This window comes from Cavia porcellus, unplaced genomic scaffold (genome assembly GCF_034190915.1).
Source record: "Cavia porcellus strain 051 isolate PalLab524CR breed Dunkin Hartley unplaced genomic scaffold, mCavPor4.1 scaffold_9, whole genome shotgun sequence".
NCBI classification, from domain to species: Eukaryota; Metazoa; Chordata; class Mammalia; order Rodentia; family Caviidae; genus Cavia; species Cavia porcellus.
Window position 1 is genome coordinate 12,284,366 of NW_026947492.1, and position 26,067 is coordinate 12,310,432.

At 46.4% G+C, this 26,067-nt stretch overlaps 1 protein-coding gene across 1 annotated transcript in view; it reads left to right on the forward strand.

The window, feature by feature from the left end:
• Window positions 1-26,067, forward strand: part of Pou2f3 (POU class 2 homeobox 3) — a 76,496-nt gene that overhangs the window by 44,236 nt on the left and 6,193 nt on the right. The window contains exons 4-10 of the mRNA XM_063255940.1: window positions 9,394-9,498; window positions 10,788-10,890; window positions 13,124-13,206; window positions 15,895-16,077; window positions 16,433-16,574; window positions 18,182-18,318; window positions 22,474-22,635. Of these exons, the coding sequence (XP_063112010.1) occupies window positions 9,394-9,498; window positions 10,788-10,890; window positions 13,124-13,206; window positions 15,895-16,077; window positions 16,433-16,574; window positions 18,182-18,318; window positions 22,474-22,635 (915 nt within the window). The remainder of the gene's footprint in view (window positions 1-9,393; window positions 9,499-10,787; window positions 10,891-13,123; window positions 13,207-15,894; window positions 16,078-16,432; window positions 16,575-18,181; window positions 18,319-22,473; window positions 22,636-26,067) is intronic.

The window sequence follows — 26,067 nt, forward strand, 5'->3', positions numbered from 1 at the left end:
GTACATCCACACTCCACGTGCCTGTTAAAGTTGAACTAAGCTGACATCTCACCATGTCACCCACCTTCATTCTAGCCACATGGTCCTTGGTGTGACACACCGATCTTCACTTCCTTTGCCCTGCTGACTCCATGGCATCTCCCATCCTGCACCACAGCAGTCTGGGATTGCTTGGGGTTTCTGGGCAGGCAGTGGCTGTTTTGATCTTGCGCTGCTTCCGGGGATGCCCTCCTGGGACTTCTCTAGCTGGTGAGCTCCTCCTCTCATCTATTGGGGTTACTCAGCAGGGACTTTACTTTTGGAAGCCTTCCCTGTCTCATTCCCTTTTCTCTAGCTGCCGTACTCTCTGACTTTTTCTAGGCCAGCCTGTACCTGTCTCTGATTGTTATATGTATCACACTGTAGGAGGTAGCTTTTTGATTTGAGTATCTAATTCAACTAGGAGTTCATCTTTGAGTCCTTACTGCCTCTTGATATACAATAGGTGCTTTTCATTGTTTGTTGAGTTAAACTGCATAACACAAAGAAACTTTAGGGGCAGAACACTTCTCTGTGTAACACTTATCAACTTGAAGACCACCTACTTCATGGCTGGCTGGGCAGACGTAGTGATGCCTCACTTTATTGGAAGCCAAAAGAAATAAGAACCTCAAGTCTACTGAAACAGTATGCTAAAAGATGAAAATTAGCAAAGAAAACCATTTGCTTTCTTTTATCCAATGTTTAGGCGTTTGGGGGCAAGCTTCCAAATCTCAGACTCACCTGGAAATGCCAAAGAGAATCCTATGGAGACTTGAAAATGTCACTTTCAGTCACCATTTAGGTCATGTATACATGCGAAAGGCTCAGACTACACTTGTGACAATGTTTACTCCAACAAGGCACTGTACATAAAAACAATATGCATAGCACACGAAGAGGCAGGAGTCAGCCAGTACATCTCAGTGGCTTCCGGGGGCCCAAAATCCTGGTGTTAGATGAAGTGGAATAGCTCAGAGAGTGTAAGAAGGCAAAGCAGGGGGACGTGGAGGTCCAGGATCTGCGAGAAAGTTGGTCTCTGCCTTTCCTAGCTGTGTGCCATTGAGCATGTTACTTAAGTTATCTGAGCCTGGGTTCCCATAGCTGGAAATCTGTTGAACTATAATGACTGAATGAATGGCAATTATATTTGAAGGTTTTTTTAAAACTGCTTTGTCTTTTATTTTGTTAGTACACGTTTGTGGTACATAATGATTATACTCAGGGTGGGAGTTGGTACATGTACATAACACATCTTAATTCTTTTCACAAGGATAATTTTCTGTCTTTCTTGAGCTTGTACTCATGGAGTTAATCTGTGTGGTACTTGACAGTCATACGCTGGTCCTGCACATGTGTGTGTCTCCCAAGCAGGCAGGACACCTGCCCTTCCTTTTAGCAGTCTTCTTTGGACCCACAACAAGACACACTAGGATAGAGAGTCCATAAAAAGCTTGGCTCTTCTCTTCACCTCTTTTCCCTTCCTCAGCAAATACCAAGCCCCTGGAGTTAATCTGTACGTATCAGATTCAATGCAGTACACAATGCTGGTCTCCAAACCACATCAAATAGGTAATACGCATCATCTGTAGCTTAGCTTTACTCTGTGGAGTAACTGAACACTGTGTGGGAGCTTTTCTTTTGAGATCCAGTCTCATTAAGACACGGGGATTAGGGCTAATCAGTTATTACAGGAGGCAGAGTGAGCAACTCATAGCAACAGAAATAGACAATGCGGCTGGGCATAGTGGTGCAGACCTGTAATGCCAGCACTCAGGAGACTGAGGCAGGAGAACTGCTGTGAGTTTGAGACCAGCCTGGGCCACATAGTGAGTTCAAGGCTAGCCTGGGGAGTACATAATGAAATTCTGTCTCAAAAAAACAAAAAAATAGATGATAGAGCCACAGCATAATGCAGAGGAATTAATCAGATAGTGGACGGGGAGTTTGGAGGCCTAGCTGGTTGCAGCTCTACCTGTGTCTCCTGAGTACATCACTTCCTTGCTCTGGGCTTCAGGAATTATATATGTGAAAAGAACCAAGTGAGGTCTATATTTCCTTCCATTTCTAACGGGGAAGGAAAAGAATTGGCACTTTTTGAATAATTGCCAAGGAGCCAGCACAACCTGTTCCAAGCTTCCTTGAAGAGTCCATAATTCGGTGGTTCCATGACACATAGTGAGAAGCAGGATCATACAGAAGAGTAAAACAGACTTGGATCGCAGTCAGCTCCGCTGTTTACTGCCAGTGTGACATGCGGCACATTTCTTAACACCTCCAAGCCCAAGTCGTTTCAAATGTAAAGTAGGTCTAGTAACGTATTAAACATACGTGCTTGCAAGACTACTCTTGCTCTCTTTAATTAATTCATTTGCACAGTACTGAGGATGGGAACTAGGACCTCACTCATGCTAGCAGGCAAGCATTCTACCATTGAGCTGCATCTCAGGCCTCTGTTCTTTCACACATTGTACATTTCTTAAGTAGATGCTTGTAGTTTATTTTCTCCCATATTTGGAGGAATATTCTTGACCTAGACAGATGAATAAAGTATTAAGTTATACATCTAATTAGAGGTAGGGATGGCACCCTAAATCAGGTGCCCTGGACCTTGTGTTTATTTCCTAGATGTCTTTTTAAAATTTCCCCCAACTGATTTTTTTGTGAAACAAAATCTTGCTGTAATCCACTCTGGACTTGAACTTGTTATGTAGGTCAAATTGGTATCAAATTGGCAATCTTCCTGCCTCAACCTCTATAAGGTTGGGAATTACAGAGATGCCCAGCCATACTTAGCCCTAAAAGGGACAACAAAGTCCTTCCATAATACATCGTCCAGCCAAATGTTGTAGTGTATGCAAAATCTCATCACTCTTAGAGAGACCCTGTCTCAGAATAAAAAAGGATGTGTGGTGTGGTTGTAGTTCAACCTTAAATTCAAAGGCCTTAAATTCAATCTTCAGGGCTAGGGCGAGCCCAGATTTATATAAAAGAACTCAGTGTGATGAAAAGCTGCATGCACACACTATTCTTGAGTTCCCTAAGAATAACCACTGGGCTCTAAAGAATATAACCGCATATATATTTAAGTGTATAAGATAGATAACCATTTACTGAGTTTTGTTGAATCACTGAACAAAACTGTTTGCAGTCTCACTGTTTGAAAGTCCACTTTATATGCTTTAATTTTGTAACTTGAACAACTATTTCTAAGATAACAGTATGTAATCTATTAACTAGTGATTTCCTATTATTTTTTCTGAAATTCTGTATAACTTGTACCCTATTTCTGTTTTTTTTTTCTTTTTCTCCATAATAACAAAAAAAGAATAACCACTGGGCTTGAAACAGTTCTTAGAATACAGTGCTCAGTATTTTCCCCTAACGTATGTGAACCACTTGTATACAGGCACACTGTGTGTGCAACTGTATACCTGTGTACGTGCCTATAATCTAAGCACAGGGACGCTGAGGCAGAAGGATAGCAAATTTGAGGCCAGACTGGACTATATAGCAAGTTCAAAGCCAGCCTGAACTATATAGTGAGCCCCTGTCTCATGATAAGAAAAAAAAAAGGAAAGTCAAAGATTCCCGGTCATATTCTTGCCCAGATGGAGATCTGGAGAGGGAGCTCTGTCCTCCTGTCTGCCAAATAGGCCACCAGAGAAAACGAAGACTGGTTCAAGGCAGGTTGGGGCCACAGATGAGCAAACCCTACTGATGCAACTGCCAGTGGATAGAACACCGCAAGATCCTCAACAGGGCTGTGCAGCAGAGCCCCAGTGAAAATTGTTAAGGTCCTGGGCACCAGGAAACATTTATGGAGGCACAGATTCTTTCTGGAGTTTTAAATTTAAATTGGGAATTTAAAACTTGGATTCAGGGACATACTATTCAGAGGGAGAAGAAAACTTTTACAGTCTTGAAATGAAATTTCACCCATGTGTCAGCAAGCACATAGCTATGACCCAGGAGCTACAGCCAGAAAACAGCAAGATGAAGAAGCGGGTTACATTTCCAGAGCAAGCAGGAAGCACAGGGACCTGTCTTTGCAAAGCTACGCTTCAAAGGTGCAACTCCAAACGGATGCACCCTCCTGAGCAGCGTTTATTTATTAAAGGACTGTGTATCTCCTCTCGCATCCCTCTTTCGTGTTGAAATCTGTTGTTCTTGAGATGAGTCCAGTTTACAAGGACAAAGACGCATCCAGGCTGATCTAGCATAGGTTTGACTAGAGGCCAGGGGTTGGATGCGACCATCCCCTCAAGTACTTCCTATGGGTTTCCTGGGGGACACCCAGGGGACAGGAGCCTCAGGCTCTTAAGAAGCAGTCAGGAGCCTTGGAGACATCAAGTCACCCAAGTGAAATCACAGCTGGACAGTGGCTCACGGCAATAGCACTTGCCCAATATGTGCAAGACCTTGGATTTCATTGCTAGCACTGAAAAACAAAACAAAACAAACAAATGAATACCACAGCCAACATTCACCTCAGTCGGGTACTTTTAGCCTTGTTCACCTGAGTTAGCTGGCTGCCCCATCCCGCCACTTGGGATATATTTTTAGAATGTTTTCATGAGGATCACATTTGCCAGCTCCTTATAGATTAGTTACAAAACAGAAACTCTTCCTCATTGCTAGGGAGAAGCATAGAAGGTGTGGGGGGAGGGAAAAGAAAAAAAAATCCTTGCCTGTAATTGAAGGCAGGTTGGGAGATGTTCACGCTTTGAAATGCTCCTTCTTGTGAAATGTTTATGAAACACTTTCCACAAACGAGTTATGCAACTAGGACAACAGCTTTGATCATTTTCATCACTAGTGATATATTCATTAGTGTTGGATTGTTTTCCCCCCAGAAAGGGTCATGTGAAAATGTCCCAGGGAGGGGGCTAAGGGAAAGTACTCCAGTCTTATCCCGTGCCACTCCGAGACCCCAAAACACATGATCAGGGCTGAGCATGGTGGAACATGACTATTATCTCTGATAGGCTGAGGTAGGAGGATTGCAAATTTAGTGTTAGCCTAGGCAACATGGCAAGACCCTGTCCCAAAACAAATTGTGAAAAGGACTGGGGGGGGGGGAGGCTCAGTGGTAGAGCACTTGCTTAATATGCACGGGGATCTGGGATTAATCCTCAGCAACACAAAACAATAACAAAAACCTGGTGGGCGGCAGTGAGTTCCCATTATACATTTTGGGCTGGAATATTACCTCGCCCATCACTTTTGATGCATTCTCTCTACTGTACCTGGGACGTTTGTGCATTGTATGAGGGAGAGAACACCAGGGAAGGGTCAGGAGACCATGCTTTTCTCAGAATTTTGCGAATGGCCTGCTGTAGAACTTTATGCCCATCTCTGAAGTTCTCTTGGCATCTGTGAGATGGAAAGATGAACCTCCATTCTCACCTCTGAGATGAGAGGTAGAGCCCAGAGCAGAATGTGTGAAAGGCGTCCACCTCCTCAGAAGGGGCCTCTTGTCCCAGAATAAGACCTCCACGACTTTTGAAGTGAAGTCAGAGAGTTCACTTGGAATAGACAAGATGAACACTCATGATACATTTTTACCTCCCTGGTCACTACCAAGACTCAGTGTAGTATCTTTGCACAGCATGAGGAGAAGATTCCAAACACAGAAGTCTTGTCTGATAGATGGACCATGACACAGGGCAGAGCGCTATACTGGTCCCTGTCCCCAAGACTGGCCATCCCAAGGAGAGCCTGGAGAAATCCCCTGCTCCTGTAAGAACTTCCAAGGGCCCCTGGATGCAGTGATCCCAGGCAGGCTGTGGGTTTGCTTGGGTTTTCACAAGTATGGGGGAAATTGGATTTTCATCCAATTTGCCTGCGGTTCTTGCCTTAGAAGTTAGTGGGATCCAACAGAAGCTTCTCTATCTCATCTTCCAGACCCACAGCCAACACCCAGTCATCTGGAAAGGTTCCAGCCTTTTCCACTTAACAGCTATGAAAAGGGATTTTTTTGAATTAGAGAGGACTTATTTCTTAATTCCTAAGTTTCTGAGACCCTGAGAGTATCCAAAAAGAATGCTAGAGTCAGGAGGAGTCAGCCCCATTTCCCTTCTCTCCTCTGCCCTTTCCAAGATCCACTGAGCAAAGCAAAGGTTTCATTTCATTTCAATGATTGATTTGGTAGTGCTGGGCATGGAACCCAGGGCCTCACACATGGTAGGCAAGTCGTCCTGCTGAGTATACCCCAGCTTGACAAAGCTGAGCTGGTCTTGTCATCCAGCAAGAGCTCTTCTGGTTGCCTTTTGATTTAATATTTTTAGGGTTGTCTTCTTTTGACATTACTGTCAAGCACCTCACATGCAGGGGTGAGGAATTAGGAAAAATGAGAGTAATTAGGTTACTCCCATTTACCTCAATAGATTGGAGAAGCCAAATGTAACAGAAGAAGAAGAGTAATATGCAGAGTTTCAGAAAGCCCCAGACTAAATCCAAAGGACTTCTCCACTCTCAGGCATTTCATTTTGAGCACAGGGAAGTCGAGAGAGTCCCCCAAAAGGGTTTGGAGGGCAATTGAACCAGGAAGCAGATGAAAGGGTGAGTTTTCTTTTATGATGGCGCTGGTTTCTGAAATTAAGTGTTGCAGGAAGACCTGGCACTGATTCTAACAGATAGCACCCAGGTTGGAGGCACAGCAAATGTTTTCAAGCTGTGTCATGGCTGCACCTCCTTATCTCTCCATTACGCATAATGAGTCTGGAAGGAACCCGCCACTTGCCTCCGAGCTGGGACTGTGCCAAGCAGTCCTAGGTGGTTCCACCAGCGGGTTTCCATGTTTTTCCTCTCCTCCTTCCTCCCCAACCTGCCTCAGGGATGGGCATGCCTTGGGGCCAGAGGAGGACACAGTAGAAAGAGGTGGCAATGAGCAGCTGGCCAAAGGGACTTTGCCCATGTAAAGTCTCCTCTCAGACCAAACCTTGAAGCTGCTGTGGTGGTGGTGGTGGGAGTTTTGAAACAGGTTCATCTTCTATTTCTAGTTTTTAAAAGCCTGCTAACAAATGATCCCACAACATCTAGGACATGGAAAGACTGATTTCTGATCACAGAAGTCAGACACTAGCACTTCTTGGAGGCACCAAGCATGATGGGCAGAGTTAAAGGGGAGTGGGCTGGGGAAAGGGGCTCCCTGGAGACCACCCAGGTTCCCAGGTGCGAGGCATTTGCAGTTTTCAGCAAGTTACTCTATGTCCCCATAGTGCCATTGACACTTCTTACCAATTTCTGGGCACCCAGGGCTTTGATGTTCTCTGAGAGCTCCTCTGAGAGTACTCCAGCAACCTGGGCCAGCCATCTGCCAAATGTACAAGGGATTCAAACTGGTCATTCTGTGTTAGGAAAAGGAGAAAAGCCACGTAGATCATATAACAGATGGGGAAACCGAGTCCACTGAGGCTGAGAGATGACATAGCAGGTTAAGAGTCAGAGGTAGGACAGGGTCAGCATGGCCACCGTGCAGTGTTTTCCTCACTGTACCTCATCAGAGGCTCTGCAGAGGTGGGTTTTGTTTGACTTTTGTGCAGTTGACATTTCTTGGGCTCCTACTGTGCACAGGTTCCATAAGTAGCTCCCCTCCAGTAAGTCACTGGGGTCATTCAGCAGGGTCTTCCTGTCAAACCAAAGAGGATTCTTTCTGCAGTGATGTAAAGCACTATTTTCCACAGCGATGAAGTGCAAATACACATGCTAGTCTGAACTTTTAATTGGGTGACTCAAATAGCAAGAGGAAAGGGTCACAGATGCCAGTGATACCCTCAGTGTAGACCTAGAAAGTGGTTTAAGTCAGAATCTCTACTGCCAAGATTTCCATTTAGGTAGGAGACAAGCAGGTGTCCTATGCAGAAGGTCTCACTAATGTCTCTTACAAGACGTGGGCTAGATTCTGTGCCCCTTACTGTCCTGTAAGAATTAGAGTCACAGGGTTCCCGTCCCAGTGGCACTTTCTGAAAAGCTGCAAAAGGCATTTGTTCTGGGGTGGGGGAGGGTGAGCCCTGTGGTGCTTCCTGCCCTGCCCATGGACACCTGGAAAGCCCATGAGTGGGTGGTTCATTTGTCACTGAATGGTGGTAGAGACTAAAGAGAGCTGGAAACCACCGCTGGCCCCTCGGGCTGCGTCTGCAGCGTGGCTGTGAGGAAGACATGTTCCTGCCTGTAGGGCGACAGGCAGATATTGTCCCCAAAGCCACACAGGCTAAGAGGGCCACAACAGAGGCAGCAGAGCACAGAGATGGTGGAGAATAAGTGATGATGGAGAGAAATAGAATCCTCCAGATCCGTAGTTCACAGGCTTTGGGGTCTCACGGATGGGTGTCCACGCGGGAAAGTTAAAAAACAGACTGTAGAGAAGCTCAATAAAAGACTGATAATTTTTTACTCTTTTGGTAGGGAACTTCTAAAAATGCCATTTAGGATTGCCATCATTTCATAAAAGAAATTCTAATATCCCTTCCCTCTAAGAAAATAAAAAATATCTTCTTAGAATTTACCAGAATTTAAAAATCAATCAAAGCTGGGTGTGGTGGCTCATGCCTGTAATCCCAGCACTCAGGAGGCTGAGGCAGGAGGATCCTTGGGAGTTCAAAACCAGCCTGGGCTATGAAGTGAGCTCAAGGCCAGCTGAACTGCATAGTGAGACCCCGTCTCAAAAAGACAAAAAAAATCAATCAAACAAACCAGGGAGGGTTACTGAGTAGCTGGCTAGGTCCAGCCCCATGAGACTATTGAGCCCCTGAGGTATAGCTGGTTTGAGTTGAGATGTGGTGTAAGGATATGATACTCACTGGATTTCACAGACTTCACATCGTAAAAAAGAAAGTAAGATGTTTGCTTAGTAATTGGAATACTGACCACGTGTCGAAATTGTGTTTGGATATATTGTGTAAAAAAAAAAATGTATTACTGGCCTGGGGATTTAGCTTAGCAGCAAAGCACTTTTCTACCACGTATGAGCCTTGGTTTTGATGCCCTGAGCTCAGTCCCCACTACCACAAAAAAGGAGAGAAATTATGTATTACTCAAATTAAAAGAAGAATTCACCAGAATTTAATTCAGAAGCTTTACTTTGAAAACTCACTGTACTATCCTGATTTTTCTCTTTTTCTTGAGTAAGAGCATTAACCACACTAGACTCCCCATCTTGCAGGTTGGCACTCAAGAATCCAGTTGTTGCACTGACCAGCAGCCTGGGTGGTAGGAACCCTCTAGCAGGGTCTGCAGGCTGCAGCCCGAGGGCACTGGGCTAGCTCTCTCTGCTTGGGTTGTCACTTGTCTCCAGCCTTGGTCTCCCCATTTCCATTTCTGTCTGGCCAGAGAGGCTCAGAACTGACACGCTCCCCCGACCTTCACTTGCAGATAAAAACAGAGGACCTCAGTGACTCCCTGCAGCAGACCCTGCCCCATCGGCCATGCCACCTGAGCCAAGGACCTGCCGTGATGCCCGGAAACCAGATGTCTGGGGTAAGCAGCACTCCGTGCCAGAGCAGCATGTATCTCAGTGTAGGAGTGAGTTTAATCCAGTCCCTCTGCAGGGCTCCATACTGGGCACCTGAGAATCAGTATAGATCTAAAGAACCCCGTAGGGTTGGACATATAGCTCAATGGTAGAGAGCTTGTCTAGCATGTGGAAAGCCCTGGAAGAAAAAAACAAAAGAAGACAGAAAAGTAATCCCTCAGGGGCAATGGGAGAAAGGTCTAGGCGGCCTAGTGGGCTTGGGGTTCTAAAACCGTCCTTGTGAAATAAAGCCTGGCCAGGAATAAAAAAAAGCGGTTTTCTCACTCTACAAAACAAAGAGGAACCAGTCTTGCCCAGGCAAGGACCGAGCAGCCGTGTTGCTGTCGTCTGCTGGACCACTTTCAGGGCATTAGTGTTAAGACAACTCGTACAGTTACAGATTTCTGCCTCCTCGAAGATTATGTGTCAAAGTCAAAGTGGAATGGGCTGCGGCTAGAGGAAGACAGACATAGGCTGAGACAGCACACTGGTGGCCATCAATCCTCAGTGTGGGTCACCCGAGGAGAAAGAGCACCCTTCTTCCAGCAAGGCTTAAGGAGAGAATATGTAGCCATTCCTCCACACTTTCACACAGCAAGGTTTATCAAGTCACCACATATGCAGGCCTGTGCCCAGCCACGGGGCACAGAGCCCAGGAGGTCTGATCGCCAAGGACTCCTGGGACCTCACATATGGGAATCACTGTTTCCAAGATCTGACTTGGTGAAACAAACCCAGGGAAATGGGCTTTTTCTTTAACCAAACTGAATTTATTAAGAATGAATAGTTTGACCCATCCCCTAATTCCCACTCTAATACCATCCAGAAAGACTCGGGCCCAGTGACCAAAGCATGACTTTTAGAATAATCAAGTGACAAGAGATGTAGAAAAAGAAGCAAAAAGCACTGCTGGGGTTGCAAGCTATTTCTAGGATAAACATTTGAGATACAGGGAATTCTCAGTGGTCAGGGCATTTACAGTTGGGAGACAGGATGGGACTGACACTAGGAAAGTCAAATCATGAGACAGAATTGACTAACAGATATTGCAAGGATCAGTTGGCAGAGTACAGAAGCTATAATAACAGCATCAGTGGAGCAGCTACTATGTGCCATACTCTGAGGACACACAGAGGCATGAGCCAAGGTCGCTGCCTGCAAACTTCCAGAGCCTGGAATGCCACAGGCTGGCTGGGCTGCAGGCTGAGGGGGCAGGGGGAAATTCTCTGACATGTGTGTGTCTTCCCCTGTGTAGGACATGGCTTCTCTCCATCCACTCCAGCAGCTTGTGCTGGTCCCTGGTCACTTGCAGTCAGTGTCCCAGTTCCTGCTTTCTCAGACCCAGCCCGGGCAGCAAGGTAAGAACTTGAGAATTTCACACCAGCTGGGTCACATGCAGCTGTCACTGATGGCTGGGTGTGGAGCCCTGGGAGTTGCCTGTCCCTCTACTAGTAAGACCAGCTGGTCACCCAGGGCTGAGGAAGGACTCCTTGCAGTGCCCTCCAGGCTTAACGCCCTGCCTAGCCTCCTGCCAGCGCTTCCCCACTTTCTAAAAGTCCTGGAGAGACAGGGCTAAGGGGCTGAAGGGCTGGGGAGGGGGCAAGGAAAGAGAAGCCAAGGAGTCCCTGTTCTTTGGATTCACTGCTTTCCAGAAGCCGTTTGGGTGGAGTAGCACTGCCTCCCACAGGCTGCAGGAGGGGTTTTCAAGCTCTCTGTCAGGGAAGTTACTCCTAGGGACCTCCCTCCTTGGCCAAGAACCAGCAGATTCAACTATTCGCAGCAAAATGATGGAGGAGGTAGAAACTCTTGTCAAGGACACAGATCCCAAGTAGGGGCTTTGGAAATTCAGTATCCAAACAGAATTTACCTCTGCCTTGCGTCCTGGCACCAGCACCTGCCCAAAGTATAGACCCATCCTTAGTTTCCAGGGTGAGTGGGAGCATGTTTGCATTTCTAAGGGTTTATTTTTCAGCTAAACAATATATGTATCACAGTCCTGAAACAGGAAAGGGAACGTAACTATTAATTCAGTTTTCAAAAAACTGCAGTGATCTGAAAATTGCCTACCACATAACCAATGAGTATATGATACAGTATATGATACAGGATGGAAAAGAGTTTAAAATGGGGGGAAAAACTCATTTAGAAAAAAATACTTACTAGCTGTGTGCATCCTCCACAGCCATAATGTTTAGCAAAATACATCAGATCCAGGTTTAAATACTGCATGATTTCTCATACATGGGAAACCCAAAATCTAAATAAGGGGTAAAACAAAAAATAGGTAATAGGAAGAAGGGAGCTAGATTGTGTTCAAATAGGAAGGGGATCAAGAGGTGGAAGGAGGGGACGGGAAGGAAAGAGATTTTTAAAAATAGATTTAAGATGCGTTCTTATGTACCAATTTTCTGCAAGGCATACATTCATTATGTAATTCAATTACAGTACTAATAAAAGATAAAAATTGAAAAAAAATGAGAGGAATTTGGCAAAATCTAAAAAGGCATAATGGTAAGAGTCACACCTTATAAAATATTGATATAGTGAAAAGACTTCTATATTTCAAAATTCAATATAAATATTAGGATTGCTACTAGTACGTAGGCCTCCAGATTCCAAGACCGGACTTACCATACCTGCCTGGAGAGGTGCAGATACACCACAAGGGCTCCTTGTAAGAGATTTCTTACTTGTTTATTTTAACAAAGAGCAAGTATGTCCTGACTTTTTGAGATTGAAGAGCAAAAAGGTCACCATCCACAGGGGCTGTGTGTCAAGGATCCCTAAAGACAACAGACACCCCAAAATGCTTCTGTGTGCTGGGTGACCGGGGTGACTTGCTTTGGTGGTTTGATGACCTCCTGCTGTCAAAGTGAGACGTCTCTGCAATGGCCTCATATGAAGGGAGGCATCTGTTGTGGCCCTGACTAGGCAGGAGTTGTCACAGGCCATTTTCCTGGATTGGGAAGGAGGGGAAGTCCCCAGGCTGTATATCAAGGAGGAATACTCTGTTCTGCCCAGGGGGGTTCCCAGATTCTCAGCCATTCATCCCAGGTGTGCAGGGTCCTAGTCACCAGCAGCCTGTGGCCAGTAGCCCGGTGCCCTTCAGAGCCTTATGGCACCATCTGCTTGCTCTGACATGTTACAGATTCCGCTGGGCTTTCGTGGCCCTCCCAGATACTTCCCTTCCGGAAGCACTGAAATCCTCAGCCCCCACAGGGTTCTCGGTAGCCGCCCCACCTCCCTTCCACTCCCCGCCCCTCTGGGTTCTCCAGCCCTGCCAGGCAGATCCCAGCTAGATCGCCTTGACCTTCCTTAGCCTCTGCGCCTCTCCAGGCTGGCGTGCAAGCAGGACTGGTTTGGGGATGTTGTTTACACGTCTGTTTATCCTTGCGCCTGGTCTGGGTGGCCTCCACCTGTGTGTGGCAATGCCTGGCCATGCCTAGGGGGGCCTCTCCACAGGGCCTCGGGTGGGTTGTGGGACCTGAATTGGTGGCAGAGGGTGGAGACAGTTCTCATGGTTCCAGTGTCAAGTTGTCTATCAGGTGGCCTGGATTTTATTTTTTTCCCTTGCCTTCCCCTTTCACCCAGGTCTACAGCCGAATCTCCTCCCCTTTCCACAGCAACAAAGCAGCCTCCTCCTCCCACAGACGGGGCCTAGCCTGGCATCCCAGGTAAATACCCACATTCCTCAGGTTTCCTCTAGGAACCTCTCAGGGCTGGGCTGAGTACAGCTCACTGGGGTATTCTTGCCCCTTTAGCAGGGCACTGGTCCCTCTGGAAAGAGAGATCAGCCCGGAACTGTCTCTTATAGCACAGAGGAGATTCAAACTATAGCAAACAGAGTTTATCCAATATCATCAAAGGGCAAAGGAGGAACCCGAGCCCAGTGTAGCAGCGCACACTGATAATCCCCGCATTCCCAAAGGTCCTACCGAGGAGGATTGCAAGTTTGAGACTAACCTGGGCAACTTGGTGACTTGGCAAGACCCTGTCTCTAAATGAAAAGTAAAAGGGCAAGCGATCTAGCTCAGAGCAAAGGCCCTGAGTTCAATCCTCAACACAGCAAAAAAAAAAAAAAAAAAAAAGTTTAGGATGATTTTTTAAAAGCCGAGGATGGTGGTGCACGCCTGTAATCCTACTCTTCTTTGAAGCTGAGGCAGGTGGGTCACAAATTTGAGGCTAACCTGGGCTATTTAATGAAATCTTGCCTCAGAATAAAAAAAAAAAAAAAAAGTCTTAAATGGCCTGGAGATGTAGCTCAGTAAAAAGGCCCTGGGTTCAGTCTGCACACAAACAAAAAAGCACCCAGAGAATCCAACTCCCAGGCCAGCCTGCGACAAATCCGTACCAAAGAACTGGGGCTCATCTAGCTTCCCAGGATGCATGGTGGCCAGCAGCTCTGCCTAGCTGAGAGGGAAACCTGAATGTGATAGGCCTGCTGTCTCATACCACCAGGACACGTGTCCCACCACAGGGCCTCCAGTCCAGACTGGGCCAATGGCGGGCGTGTGTCTGAGCGTCTGAGTGTCTGTGTGTCTGAGTCGGTCTCACCCAGGGCTGGGAGAGGAGCTATTTGCAAAGCTGCTATGGTTCCATATTAGCACCTAGTTGCCAACTGCACGAAGAGAAAGAGAGAGACAGAAAGAAAGAAACATCTCCTCCTCTGTGTGGCCTCAAACAGGGGTAATGAGGCTTGCCTGCAGCAGCATGGCTGAGTCTTGGCTGCCACTTTTCCCCTTGTCTTGTGCCCCTCGTGACTTGGCCCTGCACAGAAATGACTGTAGAGGCCAGTAATGACCTTCTGTGCTAAGATCCCCTGGGTCCAGTGAAGACCCGGGTTTTCCGGGGGCAGAGTCCACTAAAAACACCCGAAAAGGGGAGGCGCCACCTAGTGGTTAAAAGAAGCGGAGACACCAGAGTCAAGCTGCGCTTCTCTTGGCTGCTGGCCCCAGAATCTGATAGTGAGAGACCAGAGCTGGGAGCCGTCCTCCGGAGCATTCTAGGTGAACTCTCCCATCTTCTGATATCTGAGCACAAGGAGACTAGTAGGAAGACAGACCATTTAGAAGGTTAGTAAGGGTTGAGGCAGGAGATCCTCTGAGCCCAGGAGTTCAGGGCCAGCCCGGGACAGCCTTGGGACCCTGTCCCAAAAAGAAATCCTAAGGAGGGGTAGAAAGAGGTTGGCTTAGAGTGAGGCAATAAGATGTAGGGAATGAACAAAATGATGCTTTGGGAAATCCAATGAATACAATTTGGCAACTGATCAGATATGAAGGGGAGAGGGAGAAAGTCTTGCAGATCACTCACTAAGTACTTGTAAATGAAAGATCGAGTGAATCAATAAAAAGGAATACTGAGACTTAGTCCTGATAGTCTTAGTCTCCCTGCACAGCCTCTCCCTGTAAATCAGGGCCCACTCTGGGACGGTTTAAACCACTCTGTTGTAACAGCCTCTTATGGGGAAAAGTCCTCGTCTCTGGTACTTTTACCTACCTGAACGGTAAACTTGAATATTTGCAAGGGAGAAGGAGCTAACTTAGCTTAGGAAAAGAGCAAACAGGGAAGGAGAGAGAAGAGGAGGTGTTTAACCCAAGTTGTCTACATGGGCAGTAGCCTTTGACTGACCCTGAAGCCCTAGTCCTGGATCATGTGCCATCTTTGTGGAATAATAAATGTTTCAAGTGTGGATCCATTCCTGGCACCAAATGAGTACAGTTCTTCTTTTAAGGGGCACATTTTCCTATGAAAACACTCAAGAGTATGTCTCAACAACCACAGATGAGATCAAGGTCCATTTAGATGGCACAGATTAAAATAAAAATATTGTCACAAAAGAAAATGGTGGTGTAGAAAGCAGAATGGCACTCATGAGCATTGCAGATTGTATGCAAGTCCTGTGGATATCATGAGTCCTCCAGGGTCCTCTGGTTTCAGTTGGTACACATTGATGTCTCAGTTACCTTGCTTTGTGGAAAAGAACAGACAAGGCAAACAACCTTTTCCGTGCCCCATTATGAGATTTGTTTGTGGAATCTCTGCAAACAATACTGCTAACTCCTTTTATGGTGGGAAACTGGAAGGAGGAAGTACCCTGCTCAGAGTCCAATAGTGAGTCACAGACTAAGACCCAGAAAAGCTACCTCCTCACCCTGAACTCCTCCTGTTTCATCCAGGATGCTAGTTTTTTGCTAGTCTTCACTAAGACTCCAATTTCCAGGTCCACACCACTGAAAAAATAGGACTCAATGCACCCAAAGATTTGCCATCCTCTAAGTTCAGTTGTCAGGGACAAACACCAGAGAATGCTGCTCGGTGTGCTGAATCCTTGTGGATCTGCTTGGCATGTGTTCCCTTATCAGGCAGTTGGGCGCTCTGGGCTGCCAGGATCCTCTTTAGAACCCCACCTAGAAGCATCACAGCATCTCCCAGCACCCAAACATCTACCTAGTTCTGCAGGGGCTGATGAGCCCAGCGACCTGGAGGAGCTGGAGAAGTTTGCCAAGACCTTCAAGCAGCGACGCATCAAGCTGGGCTTCACACAGGTTTGGTTTAGGGGAGGATAATGGAAGAAATTGGGTGAATGAGTCCTGAACTTCCCAAGTGGCAGGTGTAAGAGCAACTCAAAGCTCAGCGTGTTTGGAGAAGGCCCATTAGTCCCTGAGTTCCCTAAGAACGGGGCAAAGCTGCCAGTAGAAGGGAAACTGAGGCACAATCCATTCAGAGCCCAGGGAGGGACATAAACCAGTTCTCCATCCTAGAGGGAAAAGACCTGGAAAGGAGCGAAGGTGGATGCCTCGGGTTCTGTTTGGGTGTACGATGTGCTCTAGGGTGGTGGGAGACGTGTGTGGAGAGGACGAGTCTGCCTCTCAGGTTCCTCACTCTCCATCTCTTGCACAGGGAGATGTAGGCTTGGCGATGGGGAAGCTGTATGGCAATGACTTCAGCCAGACCACCATCTCACGGTTCGAGGCTCTCAACCTGAGCTTTAAGAACATGTGCAAGCTCAAACCCCTGCTGGAAAAGTGGCTGAACGATGCAGGTAGACCCCTGGGGAATGAGCAGGAGTACCCCAAGGATTCCATAGGATTCCATGATTTGTCTATTTTGGGCTTTAGAGGGTCAGGACATAGCAGCCCTTCCTTCTTCTCTCGAGCTTAGAAAGAATTGAGAAATAAGACACAGGATAAAGGTGAGGTGAAAATGTTACCATTATTACTGAGGAAAAATCTTTTAGAGGACATGGTTTTAGGTCTGTGACTATGAAGATTTGTTTCTACTCTGTCCCATTGCCCACCCCAGATCTACCTAGCCTAGACAACTCCCTAAAGACAAATTTTGGGTCTTCAGAGCAGACACCTGTACAAGGTTATTGTCTGGAATAAGCTTAGGACAAGAAGATAAGGCAGTGGGCCCTGGACTGGGGGTCCCAAGCACAGCACAGCATCTTTACCTGCCTAGTTCTGGAGCAGGATCCAGTGTCTACGCAGTGACTGTAGTCTAGACAAACTGGAAAGTCTTACACCAGGAGTGGGGTTTGCAGGAGGATTCAGTTAGGATCCAGCCCTTCCAGGAGGTCAAGCATGTGAACCATTGGTATTGGAGTATTGAAGAGTTTGGTATCAGAGGACAGGCCTAAGCAGGGTTTCTCAGTCTTTGTATTATGGACATTTAGGGCCAGATAAACCTTTGGGAGGACAGCCATTGCAGGACAGTCGCCAGCATTCTTAGTCTCTAACTAGTAGCACCTGCCCCCAGTCAAGACATCCCAAGGTATCTCCAGACATTGCTGTGTATCCCCAGAACGATGGTGGTGGTGAAGAGTGGTGGTCTCTGACTGAGAGCCCTTGGCCTCAGTGGTGAGAAAAGGGGCCAGAATGCAGGCCTGGCTTCTGTTCCGTGGATTAGTGGTCACTGTGGAAGGGGCAGCAGGACTAGGGTGGCAGCCAGCAGTGTGACCCTCATGGGAGTCCCTCCATGCAAAACCATGGGAGGCAACAGAGAGGATCCCCCACCTCCTTCACCAGGACGTCCTTGAGACAGCATTGAAGTAACCACTGGAGTACAAGAAATGATCAGAGGGCCCTGAGATTGTAGGGAAAGAGCCTTGGAGATCATTTCTAGTGAGGCTCCTCGCCCTGACACCTGAGCCCCTCCAAAGGCACATGCCTCCTGTCTGCTCTGCACCTGAGCTCCAGTGCTTGCTCTGATGAACAAAGGGCTTCAGCGTCGACATTCTGCCACCAAATGCCAGTGCTTTTGGCTGTCAGAGGCCATTTCCCACCATACTTGGTATTCACATCCAGGCGAATCTATAAAAGACAGACTGGCGAGCATTACTTGTAGGAGCCCTGCCTGTGCCCACTCACACCCACACATGCCGCTGATGCCGGGGCCTCCCTGAACCATGACCACAAACATTGGAGACTCTGCAGTGGGAGGCATGGAGGACCTTTGCCCTGAGCAACGAGGAGAAGCAGGAGTCTCGGTCTGTTTGGGGTCCCCTGCTGGGGGAGGGGGCTGGTCCTTAAAATGCCACTGCAGAGCACACTGGGAAGGGGTGTTGGACCCCAAGTCTGTTAGGGCAGGGCTCAACCCGGCCACCTATCCACGCCTCTGAGCTCCCTTTGCCCCTTCCTCTCTCTCCAGAGTCGTCTCCATCGGACCCCTCAGTGAGCACACCCAGCTCTTACCCCACCCTCAGCGAAGTGTTTGGCAGGAAGAGGAAGAAACGGACCAGTATTGAGACCAACATCCGCCTGACTCTGGAGAAGAGATTTCAGGATGTGAGCAGCTTCCTTGGGTGGGAGTGGGCGGGCCGGCTCGTGCAGGTGGCCAAGCAGACACTGTACAGCAGGAGGCCAGGCACCTACTGAGAAGTGGTCAGAGGCCAAGTCACCCTCCCTCTCCGGGTGCCCAGGGATCTGAGTGGCAGGTGGCCCTGCATCTACGGTTCCAGAAGCTTCTTCCCTTCACTGACCCTTCTTGCCCAGATGTTTATTTGGGGTTTGCTGTCCCTGTCACTAGGAAATCTAAAGACTGGAATATGGGGTTCCAGGATACAGTGTATTTTTATATCCAACTGACGTAAAGGGAACAAAGACAGGGCATTGTGTATAATTCTTCATTTTCTTTGAGATAAGACTTTGTGTATTCCAAATTTAAAATGTAGTAAGTCAGCTGTGGTGGTACACTCCTATAACCCCAGTTACTCAGGAGACTGGGGAGGAGAATCCCAAGTTTTAGGCTGACCTGGATAACTTAACAAAACCCTATCTTGGAAAATAAAAATAAAACAAAATAAAACACACAAACAAATTAAAGGGCTGGAGATGCAGTTCAGTGCTCCCTAGGCTCAATCCCTCCATCCTGAAAAAAAAAACAAAGTAATAAATGCTCATTCTAGTGGCTGGAGATTTAGCTCAGTGGCACAAGTACCTGCCTGGCAAGCATGAAGTCATGAGTTCAATCCCCAGTACCAAAATATAAATAAAGAAAATAAATGCATGTTCTAAATAATTTGGAAAATGCAGAAAGAGAAGTAGAAACAAAGAATTTGAAAGCCACCTGAACGTGCTCTCTTTCCCTTTTTTTCATGCACATTTGAATGCTTGTGATTGTATTTCATGTTTCCATATGATTTTGAACTTGTGGCAAAGCCATATTCTTGAGGCAGTGTGTGGAAGCTGTGAGCCCAGTGGGTGCTGGGGTAGAGACGAGGGAAGAACACGAGGGCTGAAGTGCTTTCAAGTCAGGGTCCCCAGGCCCCGGCCTCCAGAGCTTCCATGGTGCTGCAGGTCTTCGCTGGGCCTGGCGCCAGGACTGCTGTCCCTCCAGCCAATCCCCCCTGCATCCGCATGCGGAGCTGAAGGCTGTGTTCTTCTGGCAGGAGACAAGAGCTGGCTTGTCCTTCTTTTTAGGTTTTTCAGAGCAGCATGGCTAAGGGAGGGTGCAGGAGTGTGGAGAAATGAGCTCCAACCACAGACTGGGTTGGGAGGGGGCTCAGCAAGACTGTGTTGCTCTCAAATGATGTGTGATATTGCTATCCTGCAGACTTAACAAACCTGGGAGTTTTAGTTTCCTCATTTTCTAGGAAGTGATGGCAAGGGAAAAGGAGATATACAGTTGAGGGAAAAAACTCGCAGGGAACATGTGTTGCTGGGCTTTTTCTCCTGCCCCCTATAACTCATCCAGAGCCCTCTCTTCTTAACTGCTGCTGAGGAAGGCAGGGTGGGAAGAGGTGCACCTTGCAGAACCTCTTCCCTGTAAGGGCCCTGTGCTTGGTGGCTCCCGTACTTCCTCGGTTAATCTTCACCATAATCCTACATGGTAGCCGCTGTCTTTCTCACTTTGTAGATGAGACCTGTATATACTACAGGAATTAAAATCAGCAGTGACACACATCTGTAATTCCAGCTAACGCAGGAGGATTGCAAGGTCAAGATCCACCTGGGCAACTGTCTTTAAAATTATAAATATGAATATGAATACAAACTGGTTATACGGCTCAGTGGTAGAGCACTTGCTGAGCATGTTGAGGCCCCAGGTTCGATCCCTAGTACCTCACAGGAAAAAAGACAGAACACTAAATGAACCTTAAAAACACAATGTCTTTTCTATACATCAGTAATGAACCAACTGCAAAGAAATCAGGAAAACAGTTCCATTCGCAGTAGCTTTAAAAAATACCTAAACAAGGAGATGAAGACTTCTACAATGAAAATTACAGACCACTAAAGAAAGAAAGGTAAGGGGCTGGGGATTTGGCTCAGTGGCATAAGCGCCTGCTTTACAAGCGTGTGGTCCTGAGTTCGATCCCTGGTACCAGTAAAAATACAAAAAAAGAAAGAAAGAAAGGTAACAGGATACTAGAAAACAGAACGACCTTGCAAACTGGAAGAATTAATGTTAATAAATGGCCATATCACCACAAGTGGTTGATAGAGTCAATGCAATCACCATCAAAATTCCAATGACATTCTTCACAGAACAGGGAAAAAAAATCCTAAAATTCGTATGAAAACACAGAGGAGCCAGAATAGTTGAAGAAAGTCTAAGCAACAAGAACAAGGCTGGAGGAATCCACAAATCTGATTTCAAATTTTACTACAAAGCCAGTGTAATAAAAATAGCATGATAATGGGACAAAAATAGACACATAGACCAACAGGATGTAATAGCAAATACAGGAACAAACACGCAGCTACAGCCATCTGATTCTTGACAAAGAAACCAAAAATATGTTGAAGAAAAGACAGTCTTTTTAACAAATGGTGCTAGGAAAAGCAAATATCTGTATGTGGAAGATTAAAATTAGAATCCTATCTTTCACTGTCTGCAAAAATAAAATTCACAGTAGATCAAAGACTTAGGTATAAGACCTAATATTTTAAAACTGCTAGAAGAAAATATAGGAGAAATATTTGAAGCCATAAACACAGGCAAAGACTTCCTGAATAAAACTCTAATAGCACAGGAAATAATAACAAAAGTCAAATGGGGTAACAGGGCTAGAGATACAGCTCAGCTGCACAGCGCCTGCCTGGCAAGCACAAGGTCCTCAGTTCAATTCCCAGTACCAAAAAAAAAGGAATTATATCAAATGAAAGAATTTCTACCAGCAAAGGAAACAACTAACAGAGTGAAGAAATGACCTAAAGAATGGGAGGAAAGGGGCTGGGGGTTTAGCTCAGCGGCATAAGCACCTGCCTTACAAGCAGGCGGTCGTGAGTTCGATCCCCGGTACTGATAAAAATGAAAAAGACAAGAAAAAAAAAAAAAGAAGAAAAAGAAGAATGGGAGGAAAAGCTTTGCCAGTTACTATTCTAAGAGGATTAATATCTAGAATATATAAAGAATTCCAGAAATTAATACCAAATAGCCAACCAATACATGGGCAAATAAACTAAACAGACATTTCTCAAAAGAAGTACAAGTGACCAGTAAATATATGAACATGTTCAATATCTTTTGACATTAAGGAAATGCAGATCAAACCCCACTGAAAGTCCATCTTACCACAATCAGCATGGCCACCATCAAAAATCCAAACAACAAGTATTGTCAAGGATGTGGGCAGGAGGAATGCTTCCACACTGCTGGTGGGAACGTAAATTAACATCAGCCATGGAAGTCAGTCTGGAAATTTCTCAAAAACCTGAAAATAGAGCTACCATTTGACCTAGCTATACCACTGCTTGGTGTATACCCAAAGGAACTGCAGTCAGCACTTTATGGGGACACCTGTTTCGGCATAGCTATATTTATTATAGCACAATTCACAATAGCCAAGGTGTGGAACCATCCTAAGTACCCATAAATAGATACATGAATAAAGAAAATATGTATACACAAATGGGACACTATTTGGCCATAAAAAAGAACAAATTTTTGTCAATTGCAGAAAAGTGGATGGAACTGGGTATCATCATGTTAAGTGATACAGATGAGTGAGAAAGACAAGTATCACGTCCTCTCCACTATTTGCAATCTAAAATATAAAAATGAGATGAAAGGGAAGATATTATTAAAGAAGAGGAAGAGAATAAAAAGGAGGGGTATAGGAGAAGGATGATGGGTGGATGTTTTCAAAATACATGCAGTGAAGCCCAGTATTTTGTTAAATTAGTAGGCACTGGGGCTGGGGATTTAGCTTAGCGGCATAAGCGCCTGCCTTGCAAGTGTGTGATCCTGAGTTTGATCCCCAGTACTGATAAAAGAGGAAAAAGACAAAAAAAAAAAAGAAAGAAAGAAATTAATCGGCACTAATGAAAATTGAATTACAAAAGAAACAATTTCCCTAAGAATACGCAGTATGTAAGTGATAAATCCAGAGTTCCCTGCTAGGTTCATCCTGAAGCTTTTGATTGCTACATGGTTCAGTCCTGCCTCCTCGGTGCACCAGCTCCTCCTCACCACACTCCTTGTCTCCGTCCCTGTAGAACCCTAAACCCAGCTCCGAGGAGATCTCCATGATTGCAGAGCAGCTGTCCATGGAGAAGGAGGTAGTGAGGGTCTGGTTCTGCAACCGACGCCAAAAGGAGAAACGAATCAACTGTCCTGTGCCCGCACCTGTCAAGTCACCCATCTACAACTCCAGAATGGTGAGTGGCTGGGAACCAAGCTGTCTGCCCAGCCCAGGAATGGGGGACATGAGGCCTGGGGGGCAGAGTCTCCTCCATCCCAGGAAGGTGGAGGGTGGGGTTGGTAGAAAATGAACAATCATTTATATTTACAAGCAAATAAATATATATTGTACGATAAAAATACATGCATAAATATTTTATTACAGTAAAAAGCACATTACCACTTAACCTCCTCAAAATACCCACCTTTATTTAAACACATTTAACCTATTGCTCTTGCAATTTTGTGAAGCAGTTCTGAAGTCCTCTTTCACATCTTCATGAGGTGAGATAAAGTACAGTGACTGGGCTGCTGAGTACCAGCCAGTGGGAAGGCAGGCTTATGAAAACATCTTGGTGGGGCTGGGGATTTAGCTCAGTGGCGTAAGTGCCTGCCTTGCAAGTGTGTGGTCGTGAGTTCAATCCTTGGTACTGACTTAAAAAAAAACAAAAAACCTTGGTGCACCCTTATTTACCTCACTTACCAAAGCTAGCACCTGGCAACTTCTGGCTCATCTCCAAAGTCAAACTGACCATGAAAGGGAAATGTTTTTAATTAGCTCAGGACATTGAGGCAGCTTCAAGGGTTCCACTAAAGACACTCAAGAGGACTGCTAGAACTATTTCAGAAAGTGACAAGAAGGGGGGATGTGTTTAAAGCAAGGGGGAATTAATAGCAAAGTATCTTTTACTGCAGTAAATGTTTAACTTAAATATTCACTATGTTTAATTTCAATATTCACATGCTACATCAAGAAAATTTAAAGAAGACTTTAAAAGGGTAAGGGAACAGGAAGTGAAGGAGGGATTGCTTTGGGGTGGCATTTGAGCAAAGATCTAAGGGTTTAATGGCCTCTGTGGGTATCTGGGGCAAAGAGCGGTTCAGGCAGAAGGATCAGTAAGTGAAAAGGGTCACAGTAAGGAAGTCACCGCGGCTGGGGCTTCGATTCCGGATATTCTTCAGCTGTGGAGCCAGGAAGATGTACTGAGAGCTCAGCAGACATCCAGAATACTAGGCATGAAGCAAGGATGCCTTCAAAGGTTTGGAAACTGGGCAGCTAGTTGGAAGGCACTGCTGTCTTTCCGAGGGGCAGGAAGAATTTGGCGCAGGTTGTGTTAATTTGGACATGCTTACTAGGCACCCAAGAGGAAGTACCAAAGAAGAAATTAATTCAGGCATGGTGGTTGCTGAGAATCAGCGAGTCAAGAGGTTGAGGCAGGAAGATCATAAACTGCGTGGCTTAGCGAGAGTCCGTCTCAAAAATAAAATGAAAAGGGCTGGAGGCCTAGCTGGAGGCATAGTGGTGAAGTACTTGTCTAGCATGTGCATGGTCCTGGTTCAGTTCGGGGAGGGGTAGAGAGCTAAATCTGTGATGAGTGTGTTCAAGGGAAGGAGCAGAAAAAAATGTTCTCCATCTATGTGAACAGTGATGGCTGGCGTTTAGGGAGTTGCGGTGGTAATGTCCTCAAGTTTTCCAGGGCTCTGGGATGGTTGGAATTAAGCGCTGTGTCCGGGTAGGACACAGCAATTTTGTAAAGATGGCACCACTGTTGATTTTTCACCAAACATCCACTGGCCATCTACTTACTGTACATTGGTCTTTGTGCCGAGTGCTGGGATACAAAGATAAATACCATTTGTTCTCCGTCTCAGAGGACGCACTGCCTAGCAAAGGAGACAGACAAATAAACAAATGATAATGTGATCACTTCTGTAGGAGAACTTAGCAGCAGCTAATAAACCTTGGGAGGTGGTAGTTAGGAAGATGTCCCCAAGGAAGTCATTAACGCCTGAGTTGAATCTAAAAGGACAAGGAGTGGGTGGCAAATGACTATGAGGTAGAGCTTTCACTAGGGAGACCCAGGAGACAGTGGCCAGATGGGGGCGGGGATGGGTGGTATGTGTCGCTATGGAGGAATGTTGCAAGACGAGGCTGGACACAAGGGAGGCTTGCAGTGCCAAGGAACTGAGGTTTGGGGGAGTCACTGGAGGATTTTCAGCAGGGAATCAGCAAGATCACATTTGTTTTTAAGACTGATCACTCTAAGTATAGGATGCAGGATGGCTTGAGAGGTACAAGACAGGATATAACTGTAGTTATCCTGTAGAGAACAAAGGGGGGCAAAGAAAACTCACATGGTGAGAAAGAGGGGGTGGGAGAAAATCAACAGGTGATTAGAAGGTATTGGTTAATCAATTGAATGTTGATGGGGGAGGGGAGAGGGATGAAGGAAAGGATCCTATAAGAGACTGATGCTTGGATGTGGCTCATGGGGTAGATGCTAGTGCCAAATTTGGAACAGGCAAATGGAGGAGCTCATTTGGAAGCGGTAAAGAGTGATGATTTCAGGTCTGTACACCATGGTAATGCACATTTAGAAACAGAGGACACTGAATGGGACTGACCCAGGACTAGGAGGGTGGGTCTGGGGTCAGAGAGAAGCTGGGGTGGACACACACACTACGGAGACACAGACATATAGGTGACTGTCGAAATCGTGTGTAAAGAGGAGCTGAGCTGTGGAGTTTGCTGGGAAAGTCCACACCTAAGTCCTGGGAGCTTCCAGCCTTTGAGGATGGCAACAGAAAGAGGATCAAGGGGAGAAACTGAGAAGGGTAACCACTTGATTTGCCCAAAGAATAGCACACCAGGCAGTAGGACCAGCCCTGGAGAAGGCATGCAATTATAAAACAATTTGAGGCCTTTGGAAAACACATGGACTTCAGTCAGACCAGAGCCAAGGCTCAAGAGGTTGATGAGATCATGGATCATGGTGGACTGTGGTTGCTAAGTTGCCCTAAAAGCTATGAAGAACCATTTAACATTTTAAGTTGGAGGCAACACGATAGCCATTCACCATTGCTTCCTTAAATGACACTGGGGATACAGTGGCTTGCGCACACATGATCCTTGCTCACAACCTAGCAAGGAAAAGAGGCGCTGAATCAGTGCTGCTTGTGAGGAGCTGCAGAGAAGGCGCGGAGGTATCTGAGGCCCATAACCCAATCCGCCATGTCAAAGGGATGATGTTTATTTAACCTGACTCCAGAAAAGTGAATGTCACCATTGACATGAATGGGGGAAGTAACTGCGTTGGGGGTGCAGGTGGGAGCAAGTTCTAGGCAGAGGAAACTGGGTGCACAGGTTCCAAGGTTGGTGGGAGAGAGGGAAAAGGAAACTTTCAGGCAGAGATGGTGGAGGCCGGCGAGTAAGGGGTGTGAGGACAGAGACTGAAGCAGATGGCGCTGCATTGGAGGGCACTGTGGGCCACATGAAGGAATTTGGTCCGTGCCATAAGAACTTCAGGGACTTTACAGATGGACCTGTGGGCTGTGTGTGTGGCGGTGTATGCTTGTAATCCCAGCCACTGGGGAGGTTGAGGTAGGAGATGGCAAATGGAGCACCAGCC